Here is a 13921-nt window from a genome sequence, read left to right on the forward strand (position 1 = left end):
TACACGAGCGAAGACTTTCACCAACTGCAAAATCTGTGACCTCCCAGATGCTGCATACTGGCAAGCAGCACGCCGGGATGCTGCGACAGAAGCTTACGCATACGTAAGGAGTGACATTTATACCTTGCGCCGAAACCCGGCTCTTTTCTGCTACTCTTCCCGCTTTGGCCATTGGCATCGCGTTACTATGGGCGAGCGGTTCCCAAACGGAGACCTGCAGATGAGCAGTAGCAGAACTTTCGCGCTCTGATTAAATGTCTGATGATGGGAACGTGAAGAACAGCCGCGCCCAGGTGTTTTACTTCTTGTCTGTGGGTTGTTTTGGGTGTTTTTTTTCAAGTTGTACGCTTTGGCCTTCGCAGCAAGCTTTGGCAACGAGCTACGCGATTACGTTTTCGTCGCCAGCGCGTGGAAGCCCACGAGGGGATCCGGGCGCCAGCAGAAGCGTTTGGCCCCGGCGTTGGGGAACCGCTCTTCTGCCGCTCAGGGCATCCCCGACGCGCTTTTGTTTCCCGAGCCCCTTCCCACCGTCCCTGAGGGGTAGGCCGGGGGCGGCTGGGGCAGGCCTGCGGCCCGCCGTACCTAACCTACCGCCCGCCCGCCCGGGCGGGAGCCGCCAGCCGGCGCCGGTGACCCCCCTGCGCCCGCCGCCCGCCCCTCCGTCCCGCTAGAGGCGGCGCACTCGGCAGCTAAAAGCGGCGCGTTTTGGAAAGCGGCCCGCATCCGTGGCAACCTAAGCCCGACGCCGCCGCAGCCCAGCCCGCTTCCAACCCCTTTACGCGCCGCGGGGGAGGGAAGCGCCGCCGGGAGCGTTTCACGCCGCCCCGCAGGTGCCGGCCTCGCCCCGCCGCCCCTTCCCCGCCGCGGCCCGGGCCCTCCCGCGCTGCCGGTGCGGCGGCGACTCCAGTTTTCCCCCCCCATCAAGAGCCGGGGCCGACAGAAAATGGAGGCGGCGGGAAGGGCGGGGTGACCTCGGTGCGGACGGACGGCGGCCCCGGCCCGCTACGCGCCGCCGCTCCCCTCCGCGCCCTGCGGCGGATCCGCCCCACCGGCCGCGGGCGGTACCGGCCCCGCGTCCTCTCCCGCCCGTCCGTCCCCCCCCCACCGCACGCCGCCGCACCGCCGGCCTCGCGCGCCCAGACCCGGGCGGCTCGGCCCGCGCCAGGGGCGCGGCCCGTCACGGAGCGGCGTCCGTGCTGGCCAGTGAGGGCGCCGCGTGCCTGACAGTTACGCGGCCGCCGCCAATCGGGCGAGCGGGGGGCGGGGCGCGGCGGGGCGCGAGCGGCGCCGCAGGCCGCCGCGCTGGGGCAGTCGGCGGAGGGAAGTGGCGCAGCATGATGCGGCTGTGGCGCTCGGCGCTGCTGCGGGAGCTGCTGCTGCTCGGGCCGCCGGGGGCGGCCGGGGGCGGCGGGCCGGGTCCCGGCGCCGGCCCCAGGCGCCTCCCGCCGCCGCTGGCCGCCTTCGGCGCGAGCCCGCCCGCCTGCCGCCGCGGCCCGGGGCTGCCGCCGCCGCCTTCGGCGCGGGGTTTGTGCACTCGCTCGGAGGGAGCCTTGGAGGAGCCGGGGAAGGGGGCGCAGGCGCCGCCGCCGCCGCCGCCCGCCGGCGAGCCCCCCGCCGACAGCGGCCACAACAATAACCACGGCGGCGGCAAGGAGCTGGCCGGAGGCGGCGGCGGGGGGGAGAAGTGAGTGCGAGGGGGGCGGCGGGGGCGCGGCGGGGGCGCGGCGGGGCCGGGCCGGGCCGGGCCGGGCGGCGGGGGATGCGGAGGCGCCATGTGAGCGCCGCCTTCCCCCTCGGACGCGTGGTGCCTGCGGAAGGGGGCCGGGCCGGGCGGGGCGCGGGGGCCGGCGGGCCCGCTTCCCCGGCAGGTGCGGGGGCCGGGCCCTTGCGCCGCGCAGGCATCGCCGCTCCCGGCGGCTCCCGGGGCCGCACCGCGGCGGGCCGGGGTCTGTCACGGCCGCGGGACGGGGCGCGCCGCGGTGTGGGCCCGGCTGCCGGGTGGGTGCTCGGGGCGCCCGCCCGGTGCCGGCCAGCCCCGGGCGGGGGTGCCGCGGGTGGCGAAGGGCGGGCTCGGCGGGGGAAAGGAGGCGCAGACGCGCGGCGCGGGGAGCGTGTGTGGCTCTGGGGGCTGCCCTCGCCGCTGCTCGGGGTCCTGTTCCCCCCCCCGCCCCGCGCCTGGAGCTTCCAGTCGGCGTGGGGTCCGTCCCGCATAAGGCTGCGCGTATGTGCGCGGGGTGCCTGCGCTTTGGCCCGGAGGGGACAGCGTGCATTAGCGTGTCTTCTCTAGCGCTGCGACTTGGTAAAATGTTTTCCAAGATAAGTGAAAGCTGTGTCATCTTACATTAATTATTAAGGGCAATATACGTGGTGTGTCGTTCTGCGTTGGAAGTTTTGCAGCACCCGTGTTCTCCACGTCTACACCTACTGCAGCTAGGGACAGGTATTACCACCCGTTAGTGGTGTGTACAGATGTTTGCAGGTGCTGTAGAACGTGGCCCTGTGCCAGGAGGTCCTGATGTGTCCCTAAGTGACAAAGGTTCATGCAGCTAATAATATGCCAAGACTCTGTATGTTCATGAAGTTAATGTTCCTTCACTTAGAACCTGAAATATGCTTAAAAAAAGTGGTCGGAGAGAGGTGTATCGGCTCCAGTTCACATCCTTGGTAAGGCCCAGTAATGGATACTGGGAATAGAGTATAATGATGAGGCAGATGAATTGATGGTTCTCCTTGGCACTCTGCTCTATTAGTCCTCAGCACTATGGAGGTCTTGAAAAAGTCTTGTTCGTATATCTACGCACACACCACTCCCCCCCCCCCCCCATCTGACAGTTTGCCCATTGTTTATTTGAACCTGGGATCTCTGGTAACCTTTTACAAGAAGTTTGACAGCTTAACTGCAAGCCCCATGAAGACCCATCTCCTTTGTGTGTGCTTGAACATGCCCCTTGGCTTTCCTGTAGGCAGCCCATGTGTTGTCTTTGCACTGCTTATGGGCCAGCATAATTAAAATCTAAACCCAAGCCACTTTCCCAGGCTTTGCTATGCTTATTACCTAGATGAAAAAAGCAAAAGACAGAGGAAATAAGGCCGAGAAAGGAATACCTTCTTTCAACACTGGGAAAAGTCTCTGTTAGCTTAATGCCAAGAGGACGTCTGGAAAAGATTCCACAAGGCCAGTCAGGAAGGCTTCAGCCCTTAGCTTGTTAATAGTTCTGCTTTGGAGTTGCGATTTTTGTTTTGGTTTTGTGTTTTGGTTGGTTTTTTTTATTATTTTTACAGCGAACTTATGCTCCTTCAACATGGCAGGTGGGGAAAGAAGCTATCTTGTTCTTCTTCCCTTTTTCCCACCAAATGTCTTAGCTGCTCAGCTTGGTTCAAGCCTTTCGTTTCAATCGGATGTAGTCTTCTTTAAAGGCATCACTTATAATTTCTCCTGTCAAACTCCTTAAAAAACGTGTGCGTGTCAGGCTATATAACCATATACAATATAATACACAACCATGTGTGTATTATTATTATAGTTGTGCTATTATTTGACATGTATGAAGTCTTGTCTTTGAATTAGCTCTTTACCTAATGTTCTGGAACAAAAAAATTATTCAGCTGTGGCTCAAGGAGGTGTGGTTTATAAAGGTTGTGCTTCCATTTTCTGTGAGAAATACAGATGGTACCATTAAAGACTTAGGAAAAAACAGTACGCCAACTGTGAGGGGTTTTTGAGGATGTTGAAAAGGTGATTTATTAAAGAGGTAACATTTTCTTCAACTGAGCTTTTATAACAGCTTCCTACAGCTAGCGTCAATTAGGGAAATCCTATAATTTCTAGTATGTCTGGTAAAGCTATGCAGTCACAAACCAGTTATACACTTTTAATCATTTTTGCTTTTGACAAGAGGATGTATTTGAAAGTCAGATGCTTGTTCTTTGAGCCTTACTGCAAAATGAACAAGGAACAATTAAATAAAACATATAGCATGTAGTTATGAACAAGGAAAAAACTGGTAACAGTTTCTTTTCAGTTCAGGGTGTGCAGGAATTCCTGGTGGCACATTACCCAGGCTGCTGGATACTTTCATTCTTAATTTTCTTAATGCAGAATTACGAAAATCTTCCTTAAGTGTTTGTAAATGGTACAATACATGTGGAAATCATTGCTATATTAAGACAGAGCGCAGGATTCAGAAGAAGAGTGAAGTTCTTCACAAGACAGGTCTCTCGACTGAATTGACAACTGGGCTAAGTCAGTGCAGTCTGTGTGTTCTGCCAATTCCAGCACTTTGCCATCCAGCAGTATGTAACATTTGAGTTGTGTTTGGCAGATGGCTTGTGGACCCAACTGGGAAGGCAGTAGTCCTTTTTACGCTTTCCTTTTTTTTGTTTGTTTCAGGGGATTATTTTTTTCTATTTGGTTCTAAGGTAATGGTTCTAGGACACTGACATAACCTACAATGTTAAAAGACAGCACTAAGATTTTTCTTGTTTGCTTGCTTAACAGTGCTTCTGTACAGACAGTAGGAGTTGCAAGTGAAAACCTAAAGTGTTTTCTGCAAAGACTGTACAGAAATTTAGAACAGTTTAATTCCTCGTAGAGGGAATGAATTATGAGGTCTGTGGCTGATGAAATAGCTAGTATCCCATTGCATAACCAGATCCCCTTGTGCATTTTTTCCTAAACATCTTCCACCACCTCCTTATCCCTTCTATCCAGCCTTCACTCTGTGTATCCACCTGAAACTTAATATATTTTGGAAAGGAAAAATGTTTGAGCTTAAACTGAGGGTGGTCACAGACTGGCAGTTTTGATTAATGAAGGCTGTGGATTAAAATGCAATCATACCTAAGTTCATGCTTAAATAATTAAAACACAATAACCTAGTACAGTCCTAAATGATAAACTTGTATAATATTTAATAGCGTTTACTTCTACTTTCAATATAACTGTGCATTGTTCACTTTTACTTTCAGTGTAAGTGTGCATTGTTCTTACATCTTATGCTGGACAGTAGGATCAAATGTAGTGTATCGTAGAATAAGCTATTTCTAAATTACAGTGGCCTTGGGTAAGGTGGGAGGGAGGAGCAAAACGTGAGCAACCCTGATTTTTAAAGTATACCTAAATTGCAATAATGATGGGTACTAGTATATGGAATATAGCAAAATGGTTAATGGAAGTGTTTTATTAAGTGTGGGGTGGTTGGGGTTTTTTATGTTGTTTTTTTTCTTAAAATGACAAGGAAGTGGCAGTGCTCCTTTTTAAGGACAGGGATGAATTGTGGGGATACCTTTTAAAATTAATCTTGCTTTTGCACCCAGGCCAGAATCCAGAGGAATAACTGTATAGTAACCAGGCAGTGGTTCGTCTCACTGGCACTCCTGTTGGAGTGTGGCTATAATACTCGCAGATGCAAGAAACTGTTAGAAAGTGCACTTTCATTAGACCTTTCATAACTTCCTTAGAGGCCAAGGTTTTGAAGCAACAGTTCTTGTTTTTACCATAAACCCTTTGACATCAACTAAACCATGTTCATCTTTGATCTAAGTTTATAAATACGTAGTTTTTTCTGAATCTTTGTAAGTTCTCAGGTGAATGGTTACCCACCACTGTTAATGGGATCAGTGTCTTAACTATGCAAGTGGACAGAAAGTAGTTACTTAGTGACTTGACAGGTGTTTATGTCTCCGTTGGAGATCAGTTATCTGTAGTAGGGTGACAGCTTCTTCAAGATGCCTGTTTTAGAGTGGCCACCGACTGTGGGTTGCAGTCCTTGCAGCTTTCATAGGCTCATAGAATAACGTGGGTTGGAAGGGACCTTTAAAGGTCATCTAGTCTAACCCCCCTGCAGTGAGCAGGGACATCTTCAGCTAGATCAGGTTGCTCAGAGCCCCGTCCAGCCTGACCTGGAATGTTTCCAGGGATGGGGCGTCTCCCACCTCTCTGGGCAACCTGTTCCAGTGCTTTACCACCTTTACATTTTATATCATTGTAAAAAAAATTTATTCCTTATATGTAGTTTAAATCTACCCTCTTTTAGTTTAAAACCATTACCCCTTGTCCTATCACAACAGACCCTCTTTGTCCCCATCTTTCTTAAAAGCCCCTTTTAAGCACTGAAAGGCCGCAGTAAGGTCTGCCCAGAGCCTTCTCTTCTCCAGGCTCAACAGCCCCAACTCCCTCAGCCTTTCTTCATAGGAGAGGTCTTCTGTCCCTCTGATCGCTTTTGTGGCCCTCCTCTGGGCCCTCTCCAACAGGTCCATGTCCCAAAGCTGAACACAGTACTCCAGGTGGGGTCTCACCAGAGCAGAGCAGAGGGGGAGAATCACCTCCCTCGACCTGCTGGTCACGCTTCTTTTGATGCAGCCCAGGTTGGCTTTCTGGGCTGCAAGCGCACATTGCCAGCTCATGTCCAGCTTTTCATCTACCGGTGCTCCCAAGTCCTTCTCCGCAGGGCTGCTCTCAATCCTTTCATCCCCCAGCCTGTATTGATACCGGGGGTTGCCCCAACCCAGGTGCAGGACCCTGCCTTTGGTCTTGTCACATGGGCCCGCTTCTCAAACTTGTCCAGGTCCCTCTGGATGGCATCCCAGCCCTCAGGCGTGACAGCTGCACCACTCAGCTTGGTGTCATCTGCAAACTTGCTGAGGGTGCGCTCAATCCCACTGCCTATTTCATTGATGAAGATATTAAATAGTACTGGTCCAAGTATGGACCCATGAGGGACTGTTGTTTGTGACAGTTGTTGTGACCTCATATTTTTATGACTGGTGTTTTAGGATTAATAATGAGCCTGAAACTACTGTTAGCAGTGTCATAGCTTTATATCTTTTGTTGTTCTGGAAGTCATGTTCTGTATTTTGCCAGTTACATCTTGAAGTACAAAGTAGGAACGTTTCACTATAGTTGAAATGTAACCTCTTTTATATTGTAGAGATTATAATTCAGCTTTCCTTAAAATGAAACCCTCCGTGGAATCTGGTATAAGCATCATACTGATGCAGAAGGAAGAGCTGAAGGAAGGAACGATTGATATGAACTGCAAAGTCCTTATGCTTGAAATTCCTGCATTCTTTTTTTCTTTAAATAAACAGAGCAGTGTGGAGCATCCACCAGTATTCTAGTCCACAGGTTAGAGTACCACTGAAGAAGTCTAGTTGTGTAATAGTCTGGTGCTTATTTATTTTTTCTTTCTTAGAGAAGGGAAATAAGTATCAAAAATTATTATTCATGAAATAGAATAAACTGGAATTTCCACTTTAATTCAACTGTGGAAATCGCAAGTTTCCTGACTTGAAAAACAGCTCTCTACAATGTGTGCTGAACAGCACTATCTTGCTAAGTGTGCTCACGGTGCCAAAACATAGCTTTTAGGTTAAGCAAACATTAGTTACTGACATCACTGACCTGATAAACTGCAGAGCAAGCCTTTCCACTTCTATTTAGCTGATAAACTTTATCCAAAGATGGGTTATTTGACAAAGAGCAATTTTCTGTAAATATATTGAATGCCATCCTCTTTGCTTTGGCAGTCAGTGCAGATCCATTGTTAAATTAGGCTGACTGACCCAATATTGAACAGCACCAGATGTGAAAGATATGGAAACTATGTCAAGAGAGAATTTATGCTGTAAAGGTGCATATCTTTGTAATAGATTAAAATCTTACAAAGAGACACATAAAAATCTTTGTCAAATGTCTGAAGTTTTTTTCTGCACCCTTCCAGATACAAATTCCACATCTGGAACAGCTGTAAAATTCTGAGTAATAGCTCAGAAACTTGTAATTAAATAGGTTATTGGTTAAAATATCTCAATGTGTTTGCTGACTTGTTTTGTCAAAGTGAAATATGGAAGTTTCCTCTGTCAGACCTTCAATCCAGTAACAAGTCTTGTAGCAGAGACATTCCTTAAAACATGAAATCTTAATGCTTTGGGGACCTTAGTTAAATGCTGTGTGTAAATGGGGAAAATGTCGGGGTGTAGACTATGTAATTCAGCATAGCTTTAAAAAAGTACGTAGCTCCAGAGTTAGGATGCAGATGCAGGATGAAGCTTTAATTGGTATGTTAGTAATTTTGGTTCTGTTGGCTTGACTGGACATACTGTTCTCAAAAGATTTAAAGTGCAATGTGCTGCGTGGAAGACTTGAATTTTCTTTAGGAAAAAGGGTGTTCAGTACTTTGCTTGAGGTAGTTGCAGGCGTTTGTCTTGGTTGAATTGCCAGCCTGTCTGTGCATTAGTCAGTCAGCATCACTTAAAAAAAAGAAATAAAAAATCCAGGCTGGAAGACAAGGAAAGTTCTGTTGGCTTACAAAGCTGTCTTCTGTTCTTAGTATGTAAGTACAGTGTTTTAAATAAATTGGAAAATGAGAGGTGAGATTTTTACTACTGGTTTTCATTGCTAGTTATGAGGAAAGGAGGAAGGTGAGTGCAATCTAGAGGTTGTCTTAAATTTAAAAGGGTATTTGGATATAATCAGATTTTTATTAAAAATAATCATAAAGCTGACCTGTTGTTGAGCTAGAGTAAGCTAGTATTGGGAGAGGAGGGAGGATTAAATGTCAGTCTGTAAGACTGCATTGGCCTACCTAGGGTCTGTGCTTAGGTGTAGTATTTTATTTTCGTAGTTATAAACTGAGTACTGATATTCAAAGAATTACTAATCTTGTGAAAACTTTCATGACTAGAATTTAGACCTGCTTTTTGTACACACAGGAATAGGTGTATAAAAATAGATAGTTGCCACTGAGCATTCTAGTTTTGGGCAATAAGTTTTATATGTTAAAGTATAGTAACAAAGTATTGCCAATGTTATTAGATTATAAGACTGAGCTTTAAAATTGATGGCTAAAATAATGGAAGACTGCATACACTGCATTTTAGTTAGTTTATGTCTACATTTACTAGAGAACTGTTTTGTTTTGATTTTATGTATTTTTGCTTGTCAAACATCAGAACATTGGTGTTCTCCAAGCTGGCTTTGTCTAGAAGTAAACTTCAGGGGACTAAAAGAATTGATCTGAAGCCCTTTGCTGTCACTGCCCATAGCAGTTTGGAGGTGTACATTGCTATGATGCCGTACTTACAGGGGAAATGTGAAGAACTGAGTACAGGCTTGTGCTCCTGCCTGCTTCAGGGTGTTTGGAATATCAAGGAAAGGCAAAACTCTTGAGGTTAAACCTATAGAGAACTTCCAAAGGCTTTGATGGAAGGCTGTCAGTATTGCGGCTTTCTCTCTTGGAAGGAATCTTGATGCTTAATGTGGTAGGTTTCCTTCACGTTTCACTAAAAATGGAAATAAGTTACAAAAAAATGCAGCCATACAGAAAGTGTATCTGGGAGTCAGGTAGTTAACACATGGAATACTTGGAGAGCCAGTGTATTTACATTGATAAACACAGTGACAATGTATCTACACTGCATGTTAACTTTGTTAAGTACCCACGATGAGGGTTGCTGCTTCTGGTGCCTGAGGTGGTTCAGGTTACTGTATTATGCTGCAGATGGCTTTGCTTGCTTTCACTGTTACTGATGTGGCTTACATAAGCTTCTAGAAGGACAAGGGCTTTTAGGACTCCTCTTAGGAGTTCCTAAAACCAGGACTATTTTGAAGAAAATAATACACATTCATCATCTCTTTCTCTTTGTGGAAGTGAGGCACATAGGTCTCTGAGTCTTAAAAATACTTTATCCTCTGTGCAAGTAACATGTCTATACTCTGTAACATCAAGAAAAGGGGAAAAACAATTCTAAATATAATCTTAACAATAAATGTATGTTAGTAAAAACATGACTATGTTGCAGGTAAGAGTGTTTGCTATTGTAAAGTATATGTATGCTACTTTTAATATTACCAAGTTTTTCCCCTACTTAAAGCTGAATTAAGCTTCATGTTCAATGATAAAAGTGTTCTTTGAAATTAGTGGTAGCAGTTATATTGGTAGTGAAAAATGTGTATAAATAAAAATATGCACTAAACTAATCTATGCATGTGTGTGTTTGTTTGTTTGTTTCAGTAAAATGAAGCAAGGTCTCCTTCCTAGCTTAGAAGATCTACTTTTCTATACTATTGCAGAAGGACAAGAAAAAATACCAGTTCATAAATTCATAACTGTAAGTTTACTGTTCCAGAGTGCTGTATGAAAGCTAACTGCTACAAAGTTTTTTAACTTCCTAAATGCAAGAATACGAAGCAAAGGATTTGTATTATACATAGTTTGCTGCAGCAAGGAATGTAACATATTTTTTTTTTCCCCAGCAAGGTTTCTGTAATTAAGAGAATGAGTGTGCTACTGTTGTTACTCACCTCCTTGCTGTGCAAAAGAGTATGCTTGAAAGCATCTGTGTCTATTGCAGGGCTGGGCAGTATTTGCACTTGCATAAAATGTAGTTGGGCCATTGTGGATTTCAAATTACATTAATGCTTTGGCATAAGATGCAGCCAAAATGGCAAAAGGATCAATAAGGTGTAAAAATGTCTCTTGTGTTGATAACACAGCGGCAGATGTCTCTTACCCTGAGAAATAAGACTGAGCAGTAGACAACTTGATTGTAATAGCATATCTTCTCATTTTAATAATTACTGTTTTATTGTAATAGGCACTCAAATCTACAGGATTACGTACATCTGATCCACGATTGAAAGAGTGCATGGATATGTTAAGACTGACACTTCAAACAACTTCAGATGGTGTTATGCTGGACAAAGACCTTTTTAAAAAGTAAACTTTCTGTCAATAATGTAACTGTATAATTCTAAATGAATGTTGTCTGTGTCTTACTGACTACTGTCTTAGGAGAGACATAAGGTATCTAAATCATTGTGTAATTAGAAAGGGAGTCAAACATACACTCCTACTGATGCTATTTTCATATGAGTTTGTTCTATGGTTTCAGGCAGCAGGCAGATTGTATGATCTCCACAAGGGTTTAATGTATCAATGTTGTTTGCATGTGTATCTGACCCCATACTGCAACTCTTGGTCAGATGCCAAATAAATTAATTGATGCAGCATGGAATATTTAGTAGGAGTACATAAAACTCTCTTGCTGCATCATCAGTTTTTAATCTGAAGTTCAGGATGCTGCTTCTGTGTATGTTCGGAGTATGTATGTAGTTAATTCTAAAAGTGAGTGTATGAAAAATAGAGTGAAGTTAAATTTCAAGATATGTAGAGATGAGAGCAGTTAGGACTGTAGACACTGCTTTGGTCTGTTCTGGGAAAGACTTATGTGCCATATTTCATTGATGCTTTTTTTTAAAGAAAAGTCTGTGGTCAGTTAGCTGAACAATATAAGCACTGTTCAGGTTGTCTTCAGTTCATTCCAAGCACACTCCTTTGCTCCCCTGCTTACAGATCTTGTGTGCCAAAAGATTGAAAGTTTAGAGGCTCTTGAATCTTGAAATGAAATTTGTAGACTGTTTTTGAGTCTATGTTTTTATTCCATTTACTGGGTAAATGACGTAATATCTAAAACTTGCTTCTTTCATGAAGAGTATACTTTTGTCAAAATTGGTACATTTTTGTTGTTCTGTAACATTTTTTGAATTTGTGAACTAATGCTGTTTAGTGTTATTTTCTCTCAGTTAACAATTTAAAATCTATGTGTATGTGTGTAAAAGAAGGTGCACTTACATACATATAAGTATATAAAATATACAGTATATGCTTATACTATATTATATAATTACCTGGTTTATGTAAATATAAAGTATATATGTTATATTTTTTTTAAATATATATAAACATTTTTGGAAGTCCCTTGAGGAAAAAATGGATGTCCGTGTGTGTGACAAAATAACAAACCAGTCAACTCCTTAATCAAATGTGGGATACTTCTTAAAGGTACAACATGGACTAACTTTATTTGTGTATTTAAGTTCAAGAACAGGTCCTCATTGTTTATTCGTCAGCACAGTAAAAACTCTAAATTGTTACAGTCAGAAACCTTCCTGGGTATATGGTTGGATTGGAAAGGAAATACTTTCTCTATTATGCGTTACATTCATACTAGAAAGCTTTTTTTGTAATAGTAAACTATAAATTATGTTTTTAGGCAAGGGCTCTGTATTAAAAAAGGACAAGTGATTGCTAATTAGGAAGACTAGCCTGTGTTCTACCTCACATCTCTAGGATTTGATCCTCTGTGTTAGGGGAGTGGTTGTTACTATGATAATTCATAGAAAGGTTACACAGTTACTTCTTGTGTAGGAAGAGTTTCCAACATAAAGACTATATAGAAGGTGGAGAGGTGAATCTTTTTTCACATAGCAGATTTTTCCTTTGCAGGAGCAGGTGTGAACTTTTTTATAAATTAAAAACCCCCAAACTTCAGTTATATGTTTCTCTTAGGTACACTGCATTTGCTGTGTACAGACTTGTACAGGGTTCCTGTATTTTTTTCTTCTTTTCCAAGTGTTTAAGGTGTGAAATATAACAGTGTATCTACTCAGCTGTACTTACATCAGGACTTTGAAGCTTCAATTCCCTGAACATAGAAGTTAGTGGTGTAATTCTCCCATTGAATTTGAATCCAAAGCTGCTAGATCAAAGAAGGCATCAAGGATAAGTGACGTGGAGTAGTGCTAGCATAAGCTTGACTAAATCAATCAAGTCCAGTAGAAATTACCTGTAAAATATGTTAGCTTATGCATCTGTACTGTCCGTCTCTGTAACAGAAGTTTCAACACCTTTTTAGAGGTTCTAACCATTAGGCTCCAATTTGACTAAAGCTTTATTTTGAAGATTATTGGCTTTACAGTGCTCTCCACTTAAATAAAAATTTGGAAAAAATCTCTGTTACAGGCAGAACAACTTGGGGTTTTAATCTTTCATCTCCAGAGTTTCTTGGATTGAAGGCTTCACTGGTGCACATTTCAGAGAGAGCACTTGACAAATTTCTTGAATTAGCTGTTCATGTTGCGTCTGTATAACATATACGTGGTCTTTGTAGCATGAACAATACCTTGCTGAGAACAGCTTGCTTACTGAAAGCAGTGAAGCATGCTAGTTAGCTTGCTATGTGACTTCTTTTCTTTTATTTTTCTTCTTTTTTTTTTGGGTACCCTAGCTATGATACTACTTAATAAAGTAGTAGTAGTATTACTATCTAACTATTGTTAGATGAAACTTAGGCAACTTAACAAATATGGAAGATTGTACATGCTAATCTTCCTCATGAATTGTGCACATTTTGATATATCCTATTTTTTTAGATCTGTTTCTATGACATTGTAGCTAGTTTGTAAAAAAATTTCTACTAATCTTTGTAAGAAATCCTTGTACCCCTCTTAGTTTTTCCTTTAACTCACAGCTTGTTGCTAACAGAAGTATAGAAGGCTTGCAAAAAGCCCTATCTCTTAACTAACAATATTTTGGCCAAGAGGGTTGGGGGGTGGTGGGGAGGGAAGGAAAGGCATGAGGCAATCAGAATTGAGTTATTTTGAAAATGGCACACTTGAATGAAATAATAGCTACTGAGTAACAGTTATAACTCTGAGGTTTAAACCCAATTCTTTTTCAGAATAACTTACTTGTCTTTTTAGACTTAGCCTTTGTCACAGGGTGGTATCTGTCCCGCTTTACTGACCCAGAACTGTGGTCTTGATAGCTAAATCTTCTCTGATCTGCAGGTAGGAAGCAGCAATCTGGGTATGTTATGTTCTAAGCATAAACCTGACAATCTGTTGCTGGATATCAAACAGGGTTATCTATTTGCTGCCGAATGGCTGTGCTGCTCTCTCATTTTAGGTAGCAAATCCTGAGGAAGACTTTCATTTTAGATATACTTAACCCAGTTATTAATAAATGTGTTCATCCTATTTGAGCAGTTAGAAAGCTTTTGACAGATGATGTAGAGGACTTCTGCTATGTTATAATATTACTACCTCATTTGTCAAAATAATGTCACTTTTTTTTCTAAA

The 13921-nt window shown here is 44.1% G+C and overlaps 1 protein-coding gene across 2 annotated transcripts in view; it reads left to right on the forward strand.

The window, feature by feature from the left end:
- Nucleotides 1-1302: 1302 nt before the first annotated feature.
- The window catches only part of GLS (glutaminase), a 69278-nt gene continuing 56659 nt past the window's right edge, over nt 1303-13921 (forward strand). Inside the window, exons 1-3 of one of the 2 annotated variants that reach the window (XM_049810418.1) lie at nt 1303-1684; nt 10014-10110; nt 10597-10718. In XM_049810418.1, coding sequence (XP_049666375.1) covers nt 1335-1684; nt 10014-10110; nt 10597-10718 — 569 coding nt within the window. In that variant the 5' untranslated portion in view covers nt 1303-1334. The remainder of the gene's footprint in view (nt 1685-10013; nt 10111-10596; nt 10719-13921) is intronic. The other variant, XM_049810408.1, reaches the window with a different exon arrangement.

Source organism: Accipiter gentilis, chromosome 1 (assembly GCF_929443795.1).
Source record: "Accipiter gentilis chromosome 1, bAccGen1.1, whole genome shotgun sequence".
NCBI lineage: Eukaryota > Metazoa > Chordata > Aves > Accipitriformes > Accipitridae > Astur > Astur gentilis.